General features: G+C 47.3%; 1 protein-coding gene and 2 long non-coding RNA genes across 9 annotated transcripts in view; 2 read left to right on the forward strand and 1 right to left on the reverse strand.

Annotated features, from left to right (window-relative positions):
• Nucleotides 1-6,246: 6,246 nt before the first annotated feature.
• On the forward strand, nt 6,247-25,457 carry LOC117801891. 2 transcript variants are annotated; one of them, XR_004624682.1, is made up of 3 exons: nt 6,247-6,367; nt 20,445-20,494; nt 23,933-25,457. It is a non-coding gene; the product is annotated as an uncharacterized LOC117801891 (long non-coding RNA). The 2 variants fall into 2 exon arrangements; XR_004624683.1 differs by lacking the exon at nt 6,247-6,367 and adding an exon at nt 18,408-18,471 and having other exon boundaries at nt 19,810-20,494.
• Nucleotides 6,362-25,965, reverse strand: part of KIF9 (kinesin family member 9) — a 49,233-nt gene continuing 29,629 nt past the window's right edge. For 5 of the 6 annotated variants that reach the window (XM_034658214.1, XM_034658213.1, XM_034658216.1 and 2 more), the window contains 9 exons: nt 24,882-24,937; nt 24,030-24,120; nt 23,407-23,540; nt 21,891-22,082; nt 19,885-20,099; nt 16,277-16,453; nt 15,864-15,979; nt 15,429-15,533; nt 6,362-7,538 (listed from right to left, as the gene is read on the reverse strand). In XM_034658214.1, the coding sequence (XP_034514105.1) occupies nt 7,488-7,538; nt 15,429-15,533; nt 15,864-15,979; nt 16,277-16,453; nt 19,885-20,099; nt 21,891-22,082; nt 23,407-23,540; nt 24,030-24,120; nt 24,882-24,937 (1,137 nt within the window). In that variant the 3' untranslated portion in view covers nt 6,362-7,487. Of the gene's footprint in view, nt 7,539-15,428; nt 15,534-15,863; nt 15,980-16,276; nt 16,454-19,884; nt 20,100-20,873; nt 21,100-21,890; nt 22,083-23,406; nt 23,541-24,029; nt 24,121-24,881; nt 24,938-25,965 lie in introns of those variants that run through there. The other variant, XM_034658217.1, reaches the window with a different exon arrangement.
• LOC117801892 lies at nt 15,866-18,250 on the forward strand. Its single transcript, XR_004624684.1, has 3 exons — nt 15,866-16,005; nt 16,094-16,470; nt 18,207-18,250. It is a non-coding gene; the product is annotated as an uncharacterized LOC117801892 (long non-coding RNA).

Raw genomic sequence — 25,965 nt, forward strand, 5'->3', positions numbered from 1 at the left:
AAGTTTGTGAATTGAAAGTTAATCAGCAGAGAAGCTTCTGTGCTTGTTTCTAAGACAATATATGATATTAAATAATAGCTAATTAAGGTTAATCAACAATTTATCACCATATTAGGTAAACAAGAACGTACCAGAGGTGAAAAATAAAGGTCCAGGTCTCCTACCAGGGTGGTCTCAACTCAATCTACACATTAGAATCACTGGGGAGGTTTTAAAGAATACTGATGCCCCGATCCCAGAAGCTCTGATTTAATGGGTCTAGGATGCGGCCTAGGCCTCAGTATTTGATAGGAGCATCCTAGGTGATTATAATATGCAGCCAGGGATAAGAACAGTTGTGTCAGAACTCAAAAAAATGCACTTCTCTTTTTCTTTATTGGCTAATTTTTGTTTTTGCACGTACATAACACTTTTTTTTTTCTTTTTCAGTTTAGAGTCCAATCTTAAAATAATGTTTAAGGTAATAATCTGCATCTTTTTTGCCCTTGGATTCTTGGTTTGTTTTATTGGGGGGGGTTGACCTAGAATCACAGGCCCCCAGGATCACAGGATTGCCAACCATCAAGGGAAGGGCTCATAATCCATCTTCTGCCTATGGAGCTTTTCATGACAGTGGCACTGGCAGAAGACCAAGAGGCTTGTTACAGGAGCTAATTATACATCTTGACTAATATTAGCATATTCAAACAGATGGTAACAAAATTTAGAAGAAAAGACTTAAAGGAATGGAAACACCTAAATACCATTAGATGGTCCTCTCACTAACATCCAGTCATCCATCCATGCTTCACGAGATCCTGGGTTCTTGTCCGGTTTGAATAAACTCACGTTTCAGGTCCAAAAGCTTTCTTAGACTTGAACACTGCTGCCACCGCTGCCACCACCACCACCCCCACCCACGTTTTCCTATACCTCTGGGACTTCTTAATGCTCTTACTAGGTGTCAAAACTCCCACTCTTTTCTGAGGCTCTAACCCCAACAGAAGGGATTCTTACCTAATATAGCTTCCTGCCATTCTGAGGGAACAGGAATAACAACAGATATTAATGGAAGGCTTTAGACATTGTAACGTCTTCATAGACATCATCTCCTGTGATCCTTTTAGCATCCCTGAACCGGAGAGGGTAGTGATAGCTGCTGCGTCCATTTTACAGATGCGGAGATTGAGACTCAGAGAAGGAAGATCACCCAAGGTCCTGGACCCTGAGTTGCGGCATCTGGACTTAGGAGTTCTCAGATCCTGTGTTCCTTTCTCGTATACCTGGCCCCATATGTGGCTGTGTTCTCTATCCTTTCAGCCTCTCTGGGAGCCTTCCAGGTCCCTCCTTCAGCTTTCCCATCTTCTGCAGAAGACCAGGGCACAGCCCCGTAGCGAATCATCCCCAAGTTTAAGAATAGCACTTGTCTGCTCCACACACGCAAAACCCCAGCCTCATTAATGCCTTTTACAGCTTTTCAGGACAGAGAAGATTCTCCTTCAAGGGACTTGTAACAGGAAAATCCCACCTGCATTCAGAAATCCATTTCTTTCTTTCTTTTCTTTTTTTTTTTTTTTAGAAATCCATTTCTTAACAAGCCACTTGGTCATCAAATCACACAATCATGGCCAGCCTCCAGGTAAACCTGTTCCCTACATTTAAGACATGTATCCATTTGCGGATATATTCCTGCAAATGGAGTGACTTTCCCTTTATTGTTGTTAAAGCTGAGCTGCTCATTAGAAAAACTGTTTTTCTTATTAAAATATTTTCTAAATTTGATATTTTTGTTAATAAAAGCAATATTTAATAAATTAAAAATTCAAAAGGGGAAAAAAATCTAGTTTCATCCAGAAACAACCATTGACCTTTTGACATTTTAGTCTTTTTTATTCAAATATAAATGTGTCTATGTATATGATATGCTTTTCAATTGATACTTTAAATAACTTTCCACAGCTGCTTTTATAGAATCACAGAATTTAGATTTAGAAGGAACCTAGAGGCCTCCAAGTCCTCATTTCCTGGTTTGAGGATTTCTTTCACACGGACCTTGACTGGGGCTGCCCAGACACTGCCTGCATCCTCCAGGGACTGGGGGCCCAATTTGCACCAAGACCATCCATTCCAGGTTTAGAAAACTCGTCCTGTTTTTTTCCTCCTGAAAGGACAGAAAATCTGTCCCCCCCCTCTCCCCACTTTGGACTTCACTTTTCAGATTAAATGTCTCTAATTTCTGTGACTATTCCTTGCTTAACAGTTTTTTCAGCCTCTCGTGATGCTGGTCGCCCTCCCCTGGGGAGTCTGTCCAGCAAAAACGCTACCTCCAGCCCCCACCCTGAATTTCCAAAGCAGCCTGGCAGCTGTGGTCTACAGTGGGACTACTGCTTCCCTGACCCGAGACACTTGACCTCCAGTAACACCGTCCAGGATGACACTGGGTTTATTTTTAGCAGCTACTTCTCTGTACTTGAGCTTTTGGTCTTTAAAAGCCATCACAGTCAGGATTAATTAGAAAAAGATAATGCCAATCTGAGTGCTGCCTTTTCAAATTCAAAATCCATTTTGGGGAGTGGAAAGGGAGCCTAACATTGGGGTTGTATGTATGTTTACCATCTATCATATATAATGCTGGGCACTTTATTATTGTTAATGTCGTGGTAGTTTCAGTTGGTTGAGGCCCTGCTGTGCACTGGACATACACTGTCCCAGGGTTATTAATCATTGTTTTACACATGAAAAAAGGCTGGGAAATTGGACAACTTGCCCAAGGTCCCACGCCAGAACGATATGGAGTCCCAATTTAAACTCATATGTCTTGGCCCAAAGCCTGTGCTCTACCACTATAATGTATTGCCTCTGGAAAATGCAGCTGGCTAGCAAGAGTCAAGTCCAAAGTGAGACTTCCCAGGCCCAGCTGGGGGGGGGGGGCAGGTGGCAAGTGGATTGGAATCTCCATATGATGCCAGAGAAAACAGCAATGGAGGTATCTGAACCCTCCATATTAAAGATCACGGAGGACGGGGAGGACTACCCAGAGTTCTATTTTGAATCTCTAGACTTCAGAAAGAATGCTTGGGTGCTATATTGATCCCATCTTACCTTTTCATTATACTGTTATATATGATTAAAAGTTATATCATTAACTCCTTTAAATATTTTGTGATATTTCACTGATAATTCCACTAAATGTAGCAACCATCTTTTTTTCCCTTTGGTTCCATTCATCTGTGTGTGAATTTGTACTTTTATTGGGAAGTCCCAGGAAATAGTGGAGAACATGCCTCAGAGATGTTGCATCCAAGTGAGAGGTTAGGGTACTGTTCCACCAACTCATCGGTTGAGGGCTGCTCCTCAGTGTGTTAATCCCTGGCATTTGGGCCCCCTTTGCAGGAAATAGGTCCCACGGTTGAGAAAGCGTTTTTGTAGAAAGTCACAGATGCTTTTAGTAGGAACCCACTAGCAGGAATGGCAAGTGCAAGGGTCTAGGATGCAGGCATGACAGTATCTGCTACAGGTGACATTTAAGCAGACTTGAAGGAAGTCAGACTGAGCCGTGTGGACATCTCGGAGAAGATTTCAGGCAGAAGAAACAGCCGGTACGAGGGTCCTGAGGCAGGAGCTGCCTGGCATGTCTGAGGAACAGGGAGGAGGCCCACATGGCTGGGGCAGTGAGCAAGGGGGCAGAAGAGAAAAGAGAGTAAAGTCACAGGAGGCAAGATTATGAAGGGCCTTCGAGTTGTTTTAAGGAATTGGGTTTCACTCTGAGAGAAACAGGAACCATTTGAAGTCTGCAAAGATGTGTGATGTGGTCAAACTTATATTTCAAAAGGATCAACCAGGCACCTGTTTTGGAAATGGACTATAGAAGAGCAGGGGAGGAAGCGAGGACACAGGAAGTTGCTGCAATATCCAGGCAAGACAGGACAGTGGCTTAGATCAGAGTTGGGGCAATGGAAGTGGGGAGGAATGGTCAGATTTTTAATGCAGTAGGAAGGTAAAGTCCATTGAACTTCTTGACAGATTTGATGTGGGGTGAGAGAGGAAAAGAGGAGTTTAGTATAAAACTAAGGATTTAGCCTGAGTGATTGGGCTGAGATAAGGGAAATTGTGGGTGGGGCATATTTGGTGGACAATTAGGCATTTAGTTTTAAACATGCTGATTTGTAGATGTCTTTTTTTAAGATTTTATTTATTTGAGACACGAGACAGAGAATGAGAGAGAGCACAAGCAGGGAGGAGGGTCAGGGAGAGGGAGAAGCAGACTCCCGGATGAGCAGGAAGCCCAGTATGGGACTCAATCCCAGGACCTTGAGATCAAGACCAGAGCCAAAGGCAGACACTTAACCTACTGAGTTACCCAGGCACCCCTGATTTGTAGATGTCTTAATAGACATTCAAATGGAGATGCCAAGTTAGCTATGGCTATACAGGTTTGGAGTTCAGAAGAGCAATCTAGGCTACATGTGTAAGACTGAGAATTGGCATATGAATAGACGCTTAAAGCCAGGAGACTGGATGAGTGCACAAGACAGTGATCTCCCTGGGATCACCTGTGGATCTGTGATTACATGTATATTGGCGCTTCTCATTCTACCATGTCTCTTAGCCACACTTTCAATTTTCTCTCTCGCCATCCCTCTATGCTCTATTCCAGGCAGCTTCAGATCCAACATCCACGTCATGGATTCTCTCTTTTGCTGTTTCTAGTCTGTCATTTCAACTTTTAGAACATTTTTTCATTCCTAGAAGTTCTGCTTTTAAAAAAATCTCTGATCGGGGTGCCTGGGTGGCTCAGTCCGTTAAGCGTCTGCCTTCTGCTCAGGTCATGGGTCCTGGTACTGAGCCCTGCATCGGGCTCTCTGCTCAGCAGGGAGTCCACTTCTCCCTCTCCCTCTGTGATCTCCTTGTTCTTGCTCTCTTGAATAAAATCTTTTAAAAAAAATTCTTTTTGAAATCTGATTTATTTGGATAGCCTTTATCATATTGATTCCTAATTTCATCTTTATTTAAAACATAATCTTTATTCAATAATTTATCTGATCATGCTCTCATTGTGCCTCCACTATGATAGGGTGTTTCCACATGGGCACGCACATGCGTTTAATCTTTGGAGCTCATGTTTGCTGGGGTTTTGTGGGATGCTGTGTGGCTTGGTGAAGGGCAGGTGCAGATTTTTTTTTATTTGATTCTACTAGGTATTTCACCTAGGGCTAATTCCTCAGCCTAGTGGTTCCTGGACCACACAGTATAAATCTGAATCCCAAACCTGTGCCTGGTTGCAGATTCTCACAGGACGTGTTCCCCGTCATCCCTGGGAACTTTTTCCCCAAAAGTGGGATAACTTTTTTTAGCTTACCTCTTCCTCAAGGATGAAGCCTTCCAGGTGCCAGCTTTATGCTGAGGGTCCCACTTCCAACTTCCCACGGGGCATGGGCACAAGTCGTATTTCTCTGTGTGGACATTAACACCCATGTGCAACAATCCACTCACACACCTTCCCCAGCAGCCACAGCCAGTTCACATGCTGACCACTCTGGGTTTTCAGTTCTGCAGCGCCTGGCAGTTCCCTTTCCTGCAAATTTAGCTTTGTATTTAAAGAATTTCTAGGGGCGCCTGGGTGGCTCAGTCAGTGAAGTGGCTGCTTTCGGCTCAGGTCATGATTCCAGGATCCTGGGATCCAGCCCCACATCGGGCTTCTTGCTCAGCGGGGCACCTGGTCCTCCCTCTCCCTCTTCCTCTGCTGCTCCCTGTGCTTGTGCTGTGTCAAATAAATAAAATCTTTTAAAAATAATAAAACATAAAGGAACTTCTACTTGAGCCAGCATTTCTGATTGTAGCAGGAGTGTTGTCAGGTTATCTGTCACAGGATGGAATTGGAAGTCCCCTCAGGGGTGATTTTGGTGGTCAGATTAGCTCAGCAGGAACTATTCTCTAGAACAACAGACCCATTTGAGTGGACATGATGCCCCCTCGCTCCCTGTCACGTTGGAAGCATCTGCTCCTGTGAGGAGTTTGTGTGAGGGGTGATCTACCGAGCACCGTCCTGGTTTATTCCTGTGGCTCTGCCCACGCTGATGACTACTTGTTTCATGTTGCAGCAAAGAGGCCTACGTGGTAATGAAAGAGCTAAAGACGAATATGCCCAACTGCATGACAGAGGTCCAGCTCACCCTGGCCGGCAGGCCCCAAGACTGGCTGTCTAGGAATCCTATGCTGCGATGTCCAGCATAGTCATGCCATTCCGGCCTGTGGCAGGGAACGAAGGGAAGGGGATTGGTACTGCCACAAACAGTCGCTTCCTGTGGTCCCAACAAGATGCTGTAACCTGTGCTATGTCCTATTTCCTGAGATGCCCCAAAGACCTGGGAACCCCAAACAAGTCCTGGTAAGAGGAGATGCAGCCAAGAAAAAATCAGAACTCTCTGCTTAAGGCCTCCACTAGCTGGGAGGGTAGGTAGAGCCTGGGCAGACTTGTCTATTTGGCCAAATCAGAGGAAACGTGAGGACCGACCAAGAGGGCTGGGTGCACACCATTAGGGTTGGTCAGTGACAGTCCCCTTGTGTGTCATCCAGGGGGATGAAGTCGGGCACTTCAAAGCTGCTCTGCAAAGCCTTGGGGTAGTAGGAGTCTCTGAAAGCTCTTTTAGGATCGCTGTGTGTCCATTATGAAAGAGAAAGGGGTGAATAGGAAGAGGGCAGAGACCTCAAGGTTGCCTTTCTACTTTCTCTCTTCCACAAACCCCCATCCATCTGCTCACTGGTGGGCTGAAGTCAGAATCACGGGGTCTTTGGACCAATGCCATCCAGTTCAACCTTCTATCCGATGCATGTTCTGTAACCTTCTTGCCAGAGAGCCCCCTACTGTGGGGCCCTTGCTGCTACCTTCCCCCTAAGACTGCTCTCATTTTAAGCCTCTTATTGTGAGATAAAAATCTGCCCTTCAGCCATTTCCACCTAGACCCATTCTTCTTCTGGTTGCTGAGGAAGGAGGGCCTCCTGCCGTCACTGGCTCAGGAACACAGAGAGGATGCCCTGAGAGGACCTACAGCTTGAAGCAGCTGTGAGAATCAGGGCTGCTCAGGCCCAGTTCACCCCCAGGATGTCCATCCAGGGAAGGAAAGGGGCCGGCCAGTGGGACAAAGGCACACCACAAGGAGTGTGGCTGAGCTACTTTTTCACCTTCTTACTGGAGACTCAGTTCTGACCCCACCTGTACACAGGGAAGACATCCTCCTGGACGGGAAATAAAAAAGCAAGTTCTTGAGTGAGCATCAAAAGTCCAGACTAGAAGGTTATTTTATCCTGTCCCCGCACATAAGATAGTGAATTGAAACCAAAAGTGTTCTGGGAAGACGAGCGAAGGATGTTGCTGTCGTGAGTTCTCTGCGCTGGGCCCCAGCCTCGGAGCAGAGCGTTTGGAGCTCTGGGCAGGTGGTTTAGCGGCCCCACTAGAGCAGGCGGGAGTTCCTGGGAGTCTTGTCCTTTAAGGCACTGGCGATGAGTCCCTACTTCCTGTGTCCCTGCCGAAGGCCCATCATGGTTTTCAAGTAATTGTGCTGGACACAGAAAAGAGGAGAAAACAGGAATTGATTAGGAGGTACAGACTCAGAAGCGATGCCACTTGCATCCACCCCATCATTCTTCCTGCAAACATCACAGTTTGGGAGCAAGGATGCCCTCTGACCAGCCCCAATCCTATGAGAAATATTGTTCCATTCATCCCCTTTCATTCTTTTGTCCTAAAGAAAGTGTGTAAAACTGTTTTAAAATGGTGTGGCAAGCATGTGTTTTAAATTTTTTTAAAGATACTATTTGAGAGAGAGAGAGAAGAGAGAGAATGAGTGGGGGCGGGGGCAGGGGCAGAGGGAGAAGCAGGCTCCCCCCTGAGCAGGGAGCCTGACATGGGGCTCAATCCCTGGCATCATGACCTGATCCAAAGGCAGACGCTTAACCGACTGAGCCACTCAGGTGCCCCCCAAAATGGAGTGGCAGGCAGGTGTAAAGGAACATATATGTTTCAAGGGCCCACTAGAAAATTTCTGGCAAGAATTAGGTTCAAAAAGAAAAGAAGAGGTTTCTATCTCCAGAGGCGTGGGCACACATGTACTCTGGGGGGCCCTCCTTCCACAAACCAACTAAATGTTCACAAATGCTTCCCTATCAATGCACTGCTGGGCTCTCAGAAAGCAGGTGGGGAAAGCACGCAGAAATAGAAACACTGGGCAGTAAGTAAGCGAATGCAAAACCCAACCGGAAATGTGGGTATGAATCCAGCCCCTCCACGGTGTGGGGAACTGAATGTTTTTATTGTGGTAAAATACACACTACATAAAACTTACCATCCTAACTATTTTAAGTGTACAGCTCAGTGGTATTAAATACATTCCTAATATGCAACCGTCACCACCATCCATCTCCCTGACTCTTTTTATCTTGCAACGCTGAAATTCCATACCCATTAAGCACTAAGTCCCCATTCCCTCCCTCCCCAAGCCCTTGGAAACCACCATTCTCTTTCCTGTCTCTGATTTTGGCGACTCCAAGTACCTCACGTGAGTGGAATCCTACAGTGTTTGCCTTTTGGTGACTGGCGTGTTTCGCTTAATGGCTGTACCATTTTACATTCCCACCCATAGCACGCATACTAGGGCTCCAATGTCTCCACATCCTCACCAACACTTGTTATTCTCTGGCTTTTAGATAATAGTTGCCATCCTAATGGGTACGAGGTGGTTATCTTTTAGTTTTGATGTCCTTTCCCAATGATTTGTGACCTTGAGCATCTTTTCATGTGCGTACTGTCCACATGAAATATATACATACATTTTTTCGAGAAATGCCTATTCTTGGCCCATATTTGAGTTTTAAAAGTTCTCTATCTATTCTGGATATTAATCTTTTATCACGTTGTAATTTTTTTTTTAAGTAAACTCTACACCACACATGGGGCTCGAACTCACGACCCCAAGATCGAGAGTTGTGTGCTCTACCGACTGAGCCAGCCAGGCCCCACTCACATTGGAATTTTTGAAGGAGGTTAAAATGGTGCTGCGTTGGCAGTGCCCCATGGCTAACTGCAGAAGCAAGTGCAAACACTGTCAGGAGGAGAGAACGTACTGGTGCATTCGGGACTTCTACAGCTTCAGGTCAAATATGAACTTATGATTTAAACACACACACACACACACACACACACACGAATAAAAGCCACCATGAAAGAAAGTCAGCAAAATGGAAAACGTTTCGACCTTGAAAAATCTGATCCTATCTATTTAATGTGTAAAAATGTATGTGAAAGGTTTAAACAGATGAAAGATGGAATGACTCCAGTGCAACTTCTGCACATAGAGCATGGGCATGTCTTCAACAAAAGAAATGTCCAATGCAGAGAGTTCTCCTAGAGATTTGGGGAGGGTGGGAGAACATAACTGACTATAGAAATGCAGGATTCCTCTGTTGAACGATTTAGAATTTAAATGCTTATCTGAGACTTTGGAAGTAGTTAAAGAAAACACAAGGTTTGTCTGTAATATCAAGAGAGAAATTCATGGTGGCAACCACACAAATCGCTTTGGTTCACCTTTTCTGTGATCTTGAAATAATTATGCCAGTCGAAACAAGTTTACAACAATTCACAATAAGGAATACAATTCTGGAAGTTCTTTCTCCAAAGCCAAAGACCTTTTTGGTCCTCTTCTTCAACATACACAGTGACTTTAACCAACTGATCAAAAGTAACCTCGCCAATAATGGGACAAAGCAACATCTTGTGCCCCCTGTTACGGACTGAATGTTTATATTCCCTCAGAATACATTTGTTGGAGCTTTAATCCCCACTGTAATGGTATTAAGAAGTGGGAAACTTTGGGAGGTAATCAGATGTAGACTAAGTCATGAGGGTGGAGCTCCTCATGATGGTTTAGTGTCCTTATAAAAAGAGGAAGAGAGAGAGTGTGCTCTCTCCACAAACACATGCCCAGGAAAGCCATGTGAGCACACAGCAAAAAGATGGCTGTTGACAAGCCAGGAGGCCTTCACCAAGAAGCAAATCTGCCAGCACCTTGATCTTGGACTTCCCAGCCTCTAGAACCAAGAGAAAGAGATGTCTGTTGTTTAAGACCCTAGCCTATGGTGTTTTGTTGTAGCACCCCAAGCTGACTAAGGCACCTCCTGATATGATGTACCATGAAGAACATGACATCATTTCTGTGGCCTGGACTCTTCAAAAATATCAAAATCACTAAACAAAGGAAAGACAGCAATTGTTCTGGATTAAAGGAGACATGGCAACTAAATGTAATGTATGATCCTAGACTACATCCTGGACCAAGGTGGGAAGGGAGAATAATTATAAAGGACATCATTAGGACAACTGTCAAAAGCTGAATATGAACTTTGAATTAAATAATATTGTTGCATCATTGTTAATTTTCCTGATTTCAGTGACTACATCATGATTATGTAAGAGAATGTACTTGTTCTTTTTTTTTTTTTAAAGATGTATTTATTTATTTGACACAGAGAGAGAGACAGCCAGCGAGAGAGGGAACACAAGCAGGGGGAGTGGGAGAGGAAGAAGCAGGCTCCCAGGGGAGGATCCTGATATGGGGCTCGATCCCAGGACTCTGGGATCATGCCCTGAGCCAAAGGCAGACACTTAATGACTGAGCCACCCAGGTGCCCAGAATGTACTTGTTCTTAAAAAATAAACACTGAAATATTTAGGAGTAAAATAACAGAGAAAAAAGTGTTCTAAAATTCACTGTGGTTATGGTTGCATTTAACTGTGGATATATGAAAAACCACTGAGTTGTACACTCTAAATGGGTGAATTTTACGGTATATAAATTATATCTCAGTTATTTTTTTTAAAAGCATGAGATAAGAATTTATAAAAAATGACCAAGTAAATCTGAAGAAGAACCAAAGAGAATTTTTAGACATGGCTGATTAGACATAGCTGAAGAGGGCATTAATAAACTGAAACAGGAATGTAAAGAAATTACCCAAATTACAGTATAAAGACGAGGAGCTGGAAGAAATGACTGATTTTAGGAGATACAGAGGACATAGTGAGAAAGTCTAATATGCATCTAATCAGAACCCTAAAAAAGACAGCGTTCAAAAAGATAAGGCTCCAATATCCCTTCCTGATGAAAATACTAATGAACTAGGTACAGAAGAGAACTTTTTCACCCTGATAAAAGATTCTAAGAAGGAACTTCCATTTTTTAAAAGTTTTTTATTTAAGTAATCTCTACACCCGATATAGGGCTCAAACTCACAACCCTGAGATCAAGAGCTGCATGCTCTTTTGAGCCAGCCAGGCACTCCAAAACAATGAACTTCAAATTGTGCTACTTAAAGGATGTTCCCGGGACTAGCCACATAGGGATCAGCTGGGAGCTTATCAGAAATGCAGACTCAGGCTCCACCCCAGGACCGCTGCGTCAGACTCTGTATTCTCACAGTCTGGCGGTTCATGTGCACAGCACAGAGAAGTGCTGCTCTAAGGCTTTTTTTCCCAGGAAAACCCCACAGCTAATATCATACTTGAGAGTGAAAAAATGAATACCTTCCCCCTAAGGTCAGGAATAAGACAAAGATGGCGACTTTCACCTCTTATTTCAACCTTGTACTAGAGGTTTTAGCCAGGCAAATGAGGCAAGAAAAAGATATAAAAGGCATCAGATTGGAAAGGAAGAAGTACATCTATTTGTAGCTGTAGATGACATGATCTGGTATGTATAAAGTTCTAAGGAATCCACTACGAAACTATTAGAATTAATAAATGGGTTTAGCAAGGTGAAGGAATACCACATCATTATACAAAAATCAATTGTATTGTTAGACACATACAATGAACCATCCAAGAATGAAATTTAAAATACAATTCCATTCATAATAGCATCAAAAAGAATAAAATACTTAGGAATAAACTTTTTTTTTTAAGTACAAAACTTACACTCTGGAAAGTATAAAACTCCACTGAAAGAAATTAAAGACCCAAATAAATAGAAAGATAGCCTATGTTCATAAATTCGAGGACTTAATATTGTTAATATGGCAGTATTCCCCAAAGCAATCTACAGATTTACACAACCCCCATCCCAGCTGGCTTCTCTGCATAAACTGACAAGCTGGTCTGAAAATCTGTATGGAAATACAGGGAACCCAGAATAGTCAAAACAGTCTTGAAAAAGAAGAACAAAGATGGAGAATTCATACTTTGTAATTTCAAAACTAACTACAATGTCTACAGTAACCAAGACATTATAGTACTGGCATAAGGACAGACCTATAGATCAATGGAATAGAACTGAGAGTCCAAAAATTAAACCCTCACATTTATGGTTAATTGAATTTCCACAAGGGCAACAAGATAATTCAATGAAGAATTTTTTTCCACAATAATTGGTACTGGGAAAACTGGATATCTATCTGCAAAAGAATAAAGTTGGACCTGTACCTCATACCATGTGCCCCTTCCACTGAGCCCAGCAGGGGCAGGCCTCTTTGTAGCCAGAGAAGGAAGCCCCTACATGGTAGTCACAGTCAAATGATTTCTAAGGCTGGGCTATCTAGGCCTACTTGCCCCTACTCCATTCTTTCCCAGATGCTCTGGGAGAACCCTGTCTTCCCACAGAGAGATTTTCATGAACAACCCTGAGTAAGTTCTCTCGAGTCAGCCAGTAGGGTCCATGAGAGCAGCTGGGCCAGGGTCGCCTTCCCCAGACAAAGTGATTGGTTCCCAGCAAACCTTTCCAGAGAGACAGGGCCCTGTCCACTGATATGGGCCTCCCTCCAGCCTTAGGGGTTATTAAGGCTTGATGCTCACAGCATAAGGCTAAATGGCTGCCTGGTAAAGCCATCCTCTTCTCTGCTGAAGGAGTGGGGCCAGGCAGCTGGGGCGGGCAGGTGCCCCTACTCCACGCCACTGCTAACTGGACAAGGAATGTACACTTAACCCAAGAAGAGTCAACTAGGCTTTCCTTCCGGAGACACCCAGAGCAAGCAGTCAGGTGATACTGGGCATTGGAGCTGGAAAGTCTTGGAAAACAGGAGCATGCCAGGGCTAAGACTGGGGCAAGAGAATGAGAAGTGAGGTGGGTAGAACAGATAGGGGAAGGAATAGACCTCAGGGAGAAGCGAAGGCCAGGTCTGGAGAGAGAGAGGCCTGGAGGGAGAGGAGCTCTGCGGCCTGCTACTCAAAGCGTGGTCCTGGATGAACACTGTGAGCATCATCTGAGCCTAATCAGGAAGGCAGAATCTTGGAGCGCCTGGGTGGCTCAGCAGATTAAGTGTCCCAGTGGTGATTTCGACTCAGGTCAGGATCTCAGGGTCATGGGATCAAGCCCCGAGTCGGGCTCCCTGGTAGGTGTGGAGCCTGCTTAAGATTCCCTCTGTCCCTCTCCCTTGGTCCCTCTTGTGCGCACTCTCTCTCAAATAAAGTAATAAATAAGAAATGCAGAATTCCAGGCTCCACCCTAGACCTGCTACACCCGAATCTGCAATCTAACAAGAAAGTTACAAATTGAACAAGTCAGTAAAGATGTCAGCTTAACTATAAATGTACAAAGAATGAATTCAGTCAGAAGAAGGGCTTTCTAATTACGATACACAATCCAGAAGTCAAGAGAGAAAAGAGTAATACACTTGATTTCATAAAAATCAACAGAATGGGGCGCCTAGGTGGCTTAGTCAGTTAAGCGACTGCCTTCTGCTTGGGTCATGATCCCAGGGTCCTGGGATCGAGCCCCGTGTTGGGCTCCCAGCTTAGTGGGGAGTCTGCTTCTCCCTCTCTCTCTGCCCCTCCCCCTGCTCATGTGTGCACTCTCTCTCTCTCAAATAAAATCTTTTAAAAAACTAAACAGAATAACTACAAAAAACCAGAGGTAAACACAAAAGACAAATGACAAACAGGGAAAAATATTTGCAACTCATATCATAAAGAGCCAATCTTCCTAGTATATCAAGACTTCCTATAAATTAATAAGAATAAAGACCAAAAAACAATAGAAAAGTAGGCACAAATACAAATAGGCTATTTACAGGAAAAGAAATTAAAATGGCACGTAAACATATGAGAAGCTCAACTTCGTTCATAATAACAGAAATGCAAATTAAAGCTCCCTTGAGAGACCATTTTTCACCTTTCAGATTGGAAAAAAACAAAAAGCATGATAATACATCTCATGGCGAGGGCTGCAGCTGGTGGGATCCAGCTCTAAGAAGGCTATTTAGCACCGTCCATTAAAAGTACACATGACCTTGAGACCAAGAAATTCACTTCTACAAAACATAACTTTCACATATATTCACTCATGTGAATTTGCCATTTGTACAAAGTTAATTATCACAGTATTTGTATTGTAAACAAATGGAAGCGCCCAAATGTTCCTCAATATGAGATGGGTTAAATACATTTTGATATATCCTCGTGATGGAGTACTAGCACACAGGTTTAAGAAAAAAATGAAAGGAAAACAGAGGCAGCTATGGGTTGACATGGAATGATCTTCAGATACACTGTTTAGTGGGAAAGGCCAGATACAGCATAATACGCAATGGGAACACAAGAAAAAAGTGACAGGGGTTCCCTGTCAGAGAGGGTGGGGGACTGGATATTTGTATTTATATTTATATTTGTATTTTTTAAATGATGTGCCCTCTTGGGCAGTCTCCCTGAGTGCGCCTGCTACCTGCTGTATAAGAACGGCCTGTGGGGGGCGCCTGGGTGGCTCAGTTGGTTAAGCGTCAAGGCCTTAAGTTCTGGTCATGATCTCAGGGTCCTGGGATAGAAGGGCTCCCTGCTCAGCAGGGAGTCTGCTTCTCCCTCTCTCTCTGCTCCTTCCCCCACCCCCACCCATGCTCTCTCACACTCTCTCTCTCAAATAAATAAAACCTTAAAAAAAAAAAAAAAAAAGAACAGCCTATGGGCACAGATAAGTTCCCACCACAGGCCCTCTGTGTTCTGGCTCCAGACTGAGCCTCAGCAGAGCGAGCCTCTCTGCTCCAGCCCAACCTGCTCAGCGAGGAGAGCGCAGGCCCAGCCTGTGGCCAACACCCTGTCTAGCTTTGCCTCAGTGGCATGTGGTCCTCTGTCCCCTGCCTCCTGTTCATGGTCGCCCCCACTGGAGAGGTTGTCCCCAACAGGCAATGGTCTCAGGAGATTCCCAGACCCTGCCCTGGGCTGTGAACCACATGGGGACCGGCCAGTAACCATCTCCAAGCCCGGCCACGGTCTGTGGGGCCCTGTTGGACTAACCCAATCTAGGACTCGAGAGCAGGCAGCAGATACCCACTGATTCTGGGCGACACGGTATTTCCCTTGGCTGGCATATTCTTTCTTTCTCTCTCCAAAGTGGGAAGTGTGATCTTGGGTGTCCTAATAATGTGGTCCCTGAGGCTTGACCTTCCTGGAGACATGAACCCCCCCAAGTTACCTTCTGTTCTGTCTTGACTTTGGCATTGTAGAAGGAGATGGAGTCAGGGCCCTCAGGCAGCATCATCTGCTGTAGCTGGCTGAACTTGTCCTGGTCATCTTCTCCCTAGGGGTGGCTCAATTCAGCAGTCCCTTCAGCCTGCCATCGGTAGGATCTACCCTGACAGGGCTTGTGGGGGGCATCAGGTATTCGCCAGATACCCTGTAGCAGGATGAGCCACCCCAGAAACGTGGCAGCAGCAAGTGATGTTCTCTGTGTCCCCATCCTCCATAACTGGGGAGAGACCTGGACCCGTCCATTTGCCTGGGCCAGCTGTGGGAGAGGCTGGGAGCAGCCCATACACTGGCATGTTTGCGGAGAAAACAGAGGACAAAGGGTACTGCCCCCCACCCTGTTCTCATCCACTGTTCCCACTGTGGCCCTGGTGCCACTCACCAGAGACACGAGCCTGCTGACAGGCACCATGCCTGGCCGGATGCTGCTACCTGGCTTCAGTGACACCTGCATGTCCTCGGGGATGAAGAAGGACTCATTGTACCAGATATCGAATTCTGCGAGGAGGCAGGAAGACAGCATGGTGAGGTGTTGGGGAGGCCCTGAGGACGCGGGTAAAGCGTCTATGTGGGCCTGTCACAGGCTCACCCCCTGTTCGCTTCTTGCTCTAGGGTCTCACCCTTTCCCATCTCCCCCTCCGGCTCTCAGAGTCCTGGAAACGCTTTGGAAGCCCCTGTCCAGCCCCAGCCTCTGTCAGAGAGCAGCTCTGAAGCCGCTTCTAGAACCCAGGTGGTGGCCTTGCCCTCTGCCTCCCGGGACCTCAGGTGGTCAGCCAACCTTCCCAAATGGCACACCTGTGAGCAGGCGGTGACGACACTGATCCACCAGGTGCTGGCAGTACTGGATCTCGGCCTTGAGGTCACGCAGGTCCTGGTACTCAGCACGGTACTGCTTCTTGAGGTCTTTGAGCTTCAGAATCAGCAGGAATTCCTCCTCATCGATGATCATCAGCCCCTTGTTCTCATACTCACCTGCAGGGACACAGGAGGTCAGAGAATGAGGTGCTCGCTTGGGGCGTGGGGAGGAAGGCATTCTGGAAAGTGGGAACAAGGTGCTGGCAGAGCACGAAGACCAGAGACCAGAGGAAGGGCTGGGGTGTGGGGGCAGGGGTGGGCAAAGCACGAGGAGGGGCCAGGCCACCAGGACACGTCTCACCGGAAGGAGCTCAGCTCAGAGGGGGCCACACTGGCAACTTTACAGGACAGGTGGGCAGGGGAGAGGGTAAAGATGGCCGATGCTTCACACTTAACTTTGATCTTAAACCTCCCTGGCCAAAGATAGTTCGGTAGTCACCTCAATGAGATGGATGTTTACCTTTTTTGTGAGTTACATACATGAACTGCCACCACTGGCTAGTACCACAAGGCACTCAGGTGAGGTTCCTTATTAATAACAGCGTGTAAATCTGCATCATGTCAAGAGGCTGTCAGAGGCTCCAGGAGGAGAGGGGTCAGTTGTGCTATTTGTCATCTCACTTACAGTCTCTGCATGAGCTTTTAAGGTCTGTCAGATGAGGGTTGCTGAGTTAAGACAAAATCACACGGTCTGTGGAGCCATTCACTCATTGGGCTGCTGCCCACGGGACCTTGAAAGCTCAGCATAGGCATCATGTCAACTGCCCCAGGACTGTAGGGTTTCTACCCCCAGGAACCCTGGAGAGTGAGGTCTCCATGTGACTGAGGTGTGTGGCAGGGGTGCACGAGCCAGTCTCCAGGTGTCCTTCCACTGATATTTACTGGGAAAAATTTAGGGTACATTGTCACCATTGATGGAGAGGCAATTAGGAATCTCAAATTGGTCTCAATTCAGGAAGTCTAGAGTGGGGGGGTACAGAGTGGCCCCACCACCCCGGTCTTTCCCCTTCAGTGCAGAGCGGCAGGGTCTGTGTGCTATGGGCAGTCTCCACTGTGGTCACTGTGATAGACATAAGTCCTCTATAGAGTAAAGTCTTTACAGTATTCTGTTGACATGGGGAGGGACTGTGAACACTTTGTGTCCCACCGGGGGGGGGGGGTTCTCTGACCATCACCAAGGAAAAAACTTTAAGTGATTTTCATTTTTCTTTCACAAAACACTAATTAACATGCCAAATTTGTTGACCTTTCTGGGCCAGTAAGTGGCTATCGATCAAAATGAATCAAAAAACAAATTTACTTGATCTATTCCCTCAAGATAAAAGTATTTTATTTGATATTTTAACAACAAATGGAAAACAACTGATGTTGGGGGAAAGAGCAAAAATGTTTGTTTGGGGGCTCCTGGGAGGCTCAGTCGGTTAACCATCTGCCTTCAGCTCAGATCATGACCCTAGGGTCCTGGGATCGAGCCCCACATTGGGCTCTCTGCTCAGTAGGGAGCTGTTTCTCCCTCTCCCTCTGCCCCTCACTTGTGCTCTCTCTCAAATAAATATATAAAATCTTTAAAAAAGGTTGGTTTTTTTTTTAAAGATTTTATTTATTTATTCGACAGAAATAGAGACAGCCAGCGAGAGAGGGAACACAAGCGGGGGAGTGGGAGAGGAAGAAGCAAGCTCATAGCAGAAGAGCCTGATGTGGGGCTCGATCCCGTAACGCCGGGATCACGCCCTGAGCAGAAGGCAGACGCTTAACCGCTGTGCCACCCAGTCGCCCCTAAAAAAGGTTTTTTATACTCATAGATAAAATTTTAAATGTTTTATTCTATTTTAAGGTGTTTTTTTTTTAATTTTATTTATTTACTTGACAGAGAGACAGCCAGCTAGAGAGGGAACACAAGCAGGGGGAGCGGGAGAGGAAGAAGCAGGCTCCCAGCAGAGGAGCCTGATATGGGACTCGATCCCAGAACGCCAGGATCATGCCCTGGGCCGAAGGCAGATGCTTAACGACGGCGTTACCCAGGCGCCTCTATTCTATTTTAAGTTTTTATTTGAGTAATCTCTACACCCAAGGTGGGGCTTGAACTCACAACCCTGAGATCAAGAGTCACATGCGCTTCCAACGGAACCAGCCAGGTACCCCCAGATTTTAACTATTTTAAAATATTGTTTATTTAATCTTCATCTCATTCTTTAAAAATATCTGTTTTCAGGCATATTTGGGCATAAATGATATGTCAGCATAGCATGAATATTTATTATTTAAGATATGTAAATATGTAATAAGTTGCATATTCAAAGAAGGTATGGCAGAAGGGACAAAGAAGTCCTTGGTTCTGTAAGACCTTCACCCTGGAGGTTCTGGGTGGGGGCATGTCTGGAGCCACCATGACTAGCCCTTCCCCATACCCAGACCTGTGGAGGCCTAGCCCTCTGGAATACTGTATCATGGTTGGTCTGTAGGGTATGAGCAGAGTGGCCTCCAGAATTTGGAGTTGCCCTCTGAGAAGTAAATGAGTGAAGTGCACATCTCACTGCGAGATGGCCCACCTGGCCTGCAGAAATAAAACAAATGCTATCTAGAGATGCCCCAACAGCTCGCCGCCTGGGAAGCCCACCTGGAATAGGGCTGTGATTTAGCCAGGGAAAGCCCAGTAACCTCCAGTGTGCCCTGTCGGGAGAGGGACAATGGGACCAGGAATGTGAACAAGAATGTGGCTTCTGAACCTCTGGCCTCAAGAGTTGGGATGGTTACTCATTAAAATGAGTTCAGGGCAGGTTCTGGGCCTTGCTCCAGGTCTCCTGAGTTAGAACCAGTAGTCGGGGCCTGGGAGTCTGTGTTCGACCAGCCCTCCCCGATGAGTCCTCTGCACACTCAAGGTGTGAGAGCACCTCAGGGCAAGGGTGAGCACTGTCCACCACTGGGACAAGGGCACCAGGGTCAGGGCGACCAGGTGAGCGCCCTCCCCACACTGAGGTCCCTGCTCACCAAGCCTGAGGACCTCCCACACCACCTGCCTTAGGAGATGAGACTTTGTCAGGCCAGCATGGGTGTCAAGGGTGTGGCATGAGTAATGGTCTCAGAGACAATGACTCCCTAAGCCCTCTGGTACCCATATTCTCTTTCCCTCCTCAGTTTCTTGTGTCTTAACCAGCACCCCATGCCAATCAGACTACCCTGGGCAGTGAGGAGACCACACCAGGATGTAGGGCCCTTGTGGGGGTCACCAGCTGCCCATCTCCCTGGGGAAGCCTCTGTAAGGCCTGTTGCTCCGCTGAGAGGAGCACATGTCAGGGAGAAGGCCCAGCACCTAGGTCTGAGACAACAAAATAATGGGAGACCCACAGGCAAAGGCTGACTGACAGGGAAGGAGCCTGTGGCTCCCCAGGGCTGATTAAAGCCACATGATGACGCAGGCGTGAAGACCACACCCCCACATGCTCCGCCAGCCCCCTCCCATCTCTGTCCTCCAGGGCTCAAGACTGCCCCATTTAGAGCAGGATGGCTCAGCTGCCACAGCCCCCAGCCACCTTCCCACCGACATTCACCTTGCTTCTCCCGGAGTGACTTCTGAAAATTCAGCGCCTCCTTGGTCATGTCCATCTCCCGCTTGATGGCATTGATGCGCTGCGTGGTCTCGCTGGCTCTTTTCCTCCGCTCATTCAAGATGGATTTGTTCTCTTTGAAGATGCGGTTGATCTCACTGCCCCGCTCATTCTTAAAGTCCTCGAAGGCCACAGGTTTGGGGGGTGGGGTACTGGGCCTGAAGACAGAAGGGGAGGGGAAGGGAGGCCGGAGCCACCAGGCTCTTCGCCTCTCTTCGCGGGGGCGAGGGGGGGTGTTCTGTGGGCAGGAGGCCAGAACTCTCAGGCACCCTATGCAGGAACTGCTCCCCTGTCTCTGTCTCTCTGCACACAAGGGCATGTGACCATTGCAGAAAGTGAGGACGGCAAGGAAAAGTATAAAAAACAGAAAACAAAGCAAAAAACCACTCGCTACCTATTGGCAACCACGCTTTGGTCTATCTCCTTCAGGGATTTCTTTGATACATTTTTTAATGTTTGAGGTCACGCAGTAGATGTGATTTTACGTCTTATGTTTTTCACAGAGGCCTGCCTTCATGCGCTAAGGCACTCTGGGAACTCTGGTTAATGACAGGTAAGGTGAAGTGTTGGCTGCAACTTCTTTGAAACGCATCAAGGGGCACCTGGGTGGCTCAGTCAGTTGAATGGCTGGCTCTCGGTTTTGGTTCAGGTTGTAATCTCGGGGTCCTGGGATCGAGCTCCCTGCTCAGCGGGGAGTCGGCTTCAGAATTCTCTCTCTCTGCTCCTCCCCCTGATCGCTCACCCTGTCCCTCTAAAATCAATGAATCTTAAAAAAAAAAAAGTTAGGGGCCCCTGGGTGACTCAGCCGGTTAAGTATCTGCCTTCGGCTCAAGTCATGATCCCAGGGTCCTGGGATCGAGTCCCACGTCAGGCTCCTTGCTCCTCGGGGAGTCTGCTTCTCCCTCTCCCTCTGCCCCTCCCCCCTGCTTGTGTGTGCTCTCTCTCTCTCTCAAATAAATAAACAAAATCTTTAAAAAATAAAAATAATAAAAAAATTTTTAAAGAGTTAAAAAAGAAAAGAAATGCATCCAAAAAATAAGAGGGATAGAGAGAAAGATGGATGCGTGATGAAATAAGTAATGTGTTAAATGTAGAATCGAGAGGGTGTTTGCTGTACAGTACTTTCAACTTCTCTGAGTTCTTGACAATGTTCACCTGCTGGGGAAAAAAATTCTTCATGTACATCCTTGTACATCCCAAGGACACAGATGATAATTCACTTAGTACCTTTTCCATAATGTTAGCTGCTGAAGGTGTTTCCAAAAATTGTTTTTGGCTTTTTAAATTAATGATGCAATGAACATCTGTTTGCATAAATCACGGCCCACATCTCTAATTATTTCCTCAGGATACATTACTGAACACTCAATTACTGGCTCACCAGGGAGAGGAACTGGGTAGCTAGAGGAAGGGGTCTCATACCTTGAGAATCCGGGGTCTTTTGAACACATTAGTTACTTTTTAAAATGTAAATGTAATTAGGGACGCCTGGGTGGCTCAGTCGGTTAAGCGTCTGCCTTCAGCTCAGGTCATGATTCCAGGGTCCTGGGATCAAGTCCCGCATCGGGCTCCTTGCTCAGCAGGGAGACTGCTTCTCCCTCTGCCTGCCACTCCCCCTACTTAGGTGACTATGCTGTCACTGACAAATAAATCAATAAATCTTAAAAAATAAATAAAATTAAAAAATAAAATAAATGTAAATGTAATTATTTAAATAATTGCTATTTGAAGGGTCTACAATGATTCCATGTATAACTGTACCTTGGAGGACTCCTGAGACAGGAGCATTTCGCATGTGGATAAGCCATCACGTTCTTCTTTCTGCACTGTTCTCCTAGTCTTTGCCTATTATCCCTATTTTATTTCTCATCTATCTGCGGACGCTCTTGACATGCTGAGGATCACACTCTGGTTTTGAATGATCTGGAGCACACGCAGGAGGTGGTTACCTGGGTGGGCGTGACTCCTCCTTTGGGGAGTCCGAGGGAAGGGGCTCAGCGCTGGAGGTTTCCAGGTCCCGCAGAGGCAGGTCTTTGACATCCCCCTCCTTGGAGGATGGGGTCAGCTGGGTCTTGGAGGTGGAGACCTCAAAATCCTTGCCACTCACAGGGCTGCTGGCGCCCTCCTTTCTTGCGGAGGAGCTGGAAGGAGAAGGCAGGGAGGCCCCAGGGCTCCGTCATGGTACTTAGGGGAGTGACATTTCCAAACCTCAGACATCGGAAGCCCCATCCCATTCAGTCCTAGCTGGATCATACACCTAGGCCAAAGGGCAAAGAGTCCAACCCTAAGCCATGCACATGGGGAGGAAGAGGAGAGCACTCTTCTCCCTCTCATCAGACTGAGGAGCCCTCCGTCAGCAGTCTCAGGCAGTGTCCAGGTCTGAAAGCAGCTGGACCTGTGGGGTGGGCCACGGGCTCCCAGGAACATCTGGGCTGCGGAGGTCTTCATCATACAGGCATCCCGAGGAAGGAGTGGCACAGCTCCCACCCAGGGTAGGTCTGTCTACAGACCAAAGGTAAAGCAAGACATGTCTGCCCCGCTGCCCTGATCAGCCCACAACCCGCTCAACCGCCTCCACGAGTGTCCACACCCACTCCCGGGAAAGTAGCTGCCCTCCCTCTCCAAGTCATGGCACCCAGGGTCCTCTTTTTCAGAGAGGCACATCTGAGCAGGCCTGAGCCATCAGGAGGAGGCCAGTGGCCTCGGCAACCCCTGCTACCCAACTCCTGTCCTGCATGGAACAGTCTTCTACAATCGGCCCTGGCCCGTGTCCTTTAACAGATGATAATCACGGCAACACCACATTCGCACTGCGTACCTTCTAGGTACAGGGACTGCAGTCACCCATTTATCTTCCCAACAACTCTCCTGACTTTGAAGTTACTATTACGATTCCCAATTTAGGGAGAAGGAAATGGAAGCACAGAGAGGCTGTCATGCCTCACACAAGGTGACCCCTTCAGTGACAGGAGCCTCCTAGAGCCTGTGTTCATGTCCACCGCTAGCAACACCTTCCAGGGAGGGCGTGTCATTTAAGTGAGCCCTGATACCCTCTCACCTGGCACACAAATCATTCTTGTCTGGAAGGCAAACTAGGGTGTTTAGACAGCTGGGTCACAGAAGGACTCCAGTTAGGGGTGGTTTCTGCACGTAGTCCCGGGGCGGGGTGGTGCTAGCCTGACTTCTCTCTTCTACTCTACTACTCCTCAGTGCTGTGACCTTGGAAGTGACTTCCCCTCTCCGAGTCTCGGTTTCTACATCAGTAAAATGGAGGCATGAACTCCTACCTCCTGGGTGTGGAAAAGAGGTAACCAGCGCAGCCTGGGACCCACAGATGTTGCTAGTATTGGCAGCAACACGAACAACTGGGACCACCCAGTAGCAAAGACACTAGCTTGTGTCCTCTTTCACCAGCCGAGGAGGGCCAGGGGGCTGAGCAGGTAAAGCAACAGGAAGGTTCCTCACCTGAGCTGTTCTTTGAACGTCTTCTTGGACTTGGATTTCTTCCCAGGTTTGGTAGAGAAAGAGGTGACCCCGAGTCCAAAGCCTTGTCCATCAGGCTCACCCACTAGGTGGCCATCAACGTCCATAAGCCCTGCCTGGATAGAGGCCAGCCATAGGGCTGAGGGTTAGATTAAGGGTTTTGGCCTGTGGGGGACCCAAGTATACATGTGCTCAGGTGGGCATACTCAGCCCACATGCCAAGGTGGCAGGCCCAGGCTAATAGCCTCAGGCTGTCTCCAACAGCACTATCTCTGACCACCCTACCAATGTCCGTGTTCCACAACAACTCCACTTGATGGTCTGGTGTCTCATGCCACACCCTGAGGATCTTAGGGCCTGTTTCCAACCTAACTCCAGGAATTGGTCTTGTTTATCGTCATGTTTATGGTCATGTCTCCAATTTTGGAGATCATTTTGAATTCATATACGGTTTACTCGTGTATGGTCACACTCTTCCTGGTGTTTCCTTTATCTGTTGCAACCCTAGATCTGCTCTCATGCGGAACACCTGCTGCTTCTGGAAAGGCGTGGGAATGGAAAAAAATCTGAAGTGAATGCCATCAACAAGAAGCAACCATGCATACCTTCTGGACTGCAGAAATGGCGGTGAAGTCATTCTTGTCTATGAGGGTGTACTTCCTGCGCAAAGCGGACTCCACTTCCTGTTCCTGTTGGCTTGAAAAAGAGAATGAGAGAACACCTCGCACCTTGGCACCAGGCTGAAACTTTCAGAGCAAGAACCAAGAATGGGAATTAGAAGTCATTTGGGTGTGGCCCCTTGTGATGGAGCCACACCCTCATCATGAACCAGACCAAACAAGCCCATTCCACACCCAGATTCCTCAGTGCACACACCCACTGTCCAGCCCTAAAATCCACAGTGGCCACCCTTGTGCACCAGGCACTTCTGCTCCAAGAAAACTTTAACAAGGACTGTAAGCCTGCCTTGGGACCATGCTTTCCCACCTAGGTTCCATCCTTAAAAGGCCCTTGGCAATCACGTGACCCACACCTATGCCACCACCCAGCACGAGCTGCTCAGTCCACAGGTATGTCTGCACCTAAATAAACTGCAAATGCCTCCTGAGGTGGGGGTGGGGCACAGGGAGTATTCAGGATGCCCCGCTCTGGCCACACTCAGGGCTGGCACTCAAGGACCTCCCGTCTAATTAAGGAACTCAGGAAACACCCACCAGGGACTACTTCCTCTCTGAGTTGTCCTTGAATGGAGGGTTCTCCTTCCTGCTTCCCCCAGGGGAAGGGGAGGGCTGGAGGATCTGAGAGCTCAGGGGCCTGGGCACACCCCCAGGACTCTGAGCTGGCTTCTCACCCACGAGAGACAAGGCAGTGTGCTCTGAGGTCACACCCTGACCATGGGAAATGAAAATGGCAGCCTGATGTGGGAGTCAGGTGGGTGGGTGGGGAGAGTCCCTTACCTCAGCACCACCCGGAACTGGTTGAACACCTCCTGGATCTGTCTGAGGTTGATGATCTGGAGGGAAGACAGCAAGGCAGACATTGGGCCTCAGGCCACACAGGACGGAGGGTGTGTCTACGGTTAGTGAAGAAACCAGGACTCCTTGGCTAACTTTGATCATGTCTTGAGAATGAAACATCTGAAACCTCCTCAAGAACAGAGAAACAATTGATTCATGGTTTTCAAACTAAGTATTTACTGAGGCTGTAAAAATGACCTTTCCTAGGGCACCTGGGTGGCACAGTCAGTTAAGTGGCCGACTCACGTTTTCTTCGGCTCAGGTCGTGATGTCAGGGTCCTGAGATGGAGCCCTGCATTGGGCTCTGCGCTCAGTGGGGAGTCTGCTTGAGATTCTCTTCCTCCCTCTCCCTTTGCCCCGCCCCCTGCCATGCTTGCACGCTCACGCCCTCTCTGAAATAAATGAATCTTTAAAAACTACCTTTTCTAAGTGAAGGTATCTACAAAATTAAAATGACTCTAGTTCTTGAATATACTAAGAAAAAAATTTTAATAAAATTTACTGTCTTCAGCTCTCTCCTGTCTCTACAAGGTTCTGTTATGAACTTTCTGTGTGGCACATACACATCTGTGGCCAGTGGAAGGCCACTGGCTTCCCTCTTGGCCCTACAGACCACAAGCATTACCCTTGACGGAGGGTCAGTCAGGACTAAGCCTGCTCCAAGGCCAGAAGAGCCCACCCCTCAGTTGTCCCAGGCCTGCCGGTTATAGCTGCCACGGTAACAAGCTCCAGTTGGGGGGGGGGGTCTGCTATGTAGCTCCCTGATGAGGGGTTTGCTGGCCTGCACTGTAAAAACAGAATGCATCCTTCCCCCTGAGGCCCCTTCCCTGTGTGGCTGCTGTCTCTTCCTCCTTGGCCTACTCCAACACAGGCCCTGGTTGTCTGCCCTGCCAGCCCACATGACCACCATCCTTGAATGGCCTCACTCCGCCTGGCACAGCTGAGCACCTGTTAATTCCACTTTGGTTTCCCTCCTCACTCGACAGGTGTGGCCACCCAAGGACACGAGGTTGAGCATTTTGCT

The sequence above is a fragment of the Ailuropoda melanoleuca genome, chromosome 4 (assembly GCF_002007445.2).
Source record: "Ailuropoda melanoleuca isolate Jingjing chromosome 4, ASM200744v2, whole genome shotgun sequence".
NCBI classification, from domain to species: Eukaryota; Metazoa; Chordata; class Mammalia; order Carnivora; family Ursidae; genus Ailuropoda; species Ailuropoda melanoleuca.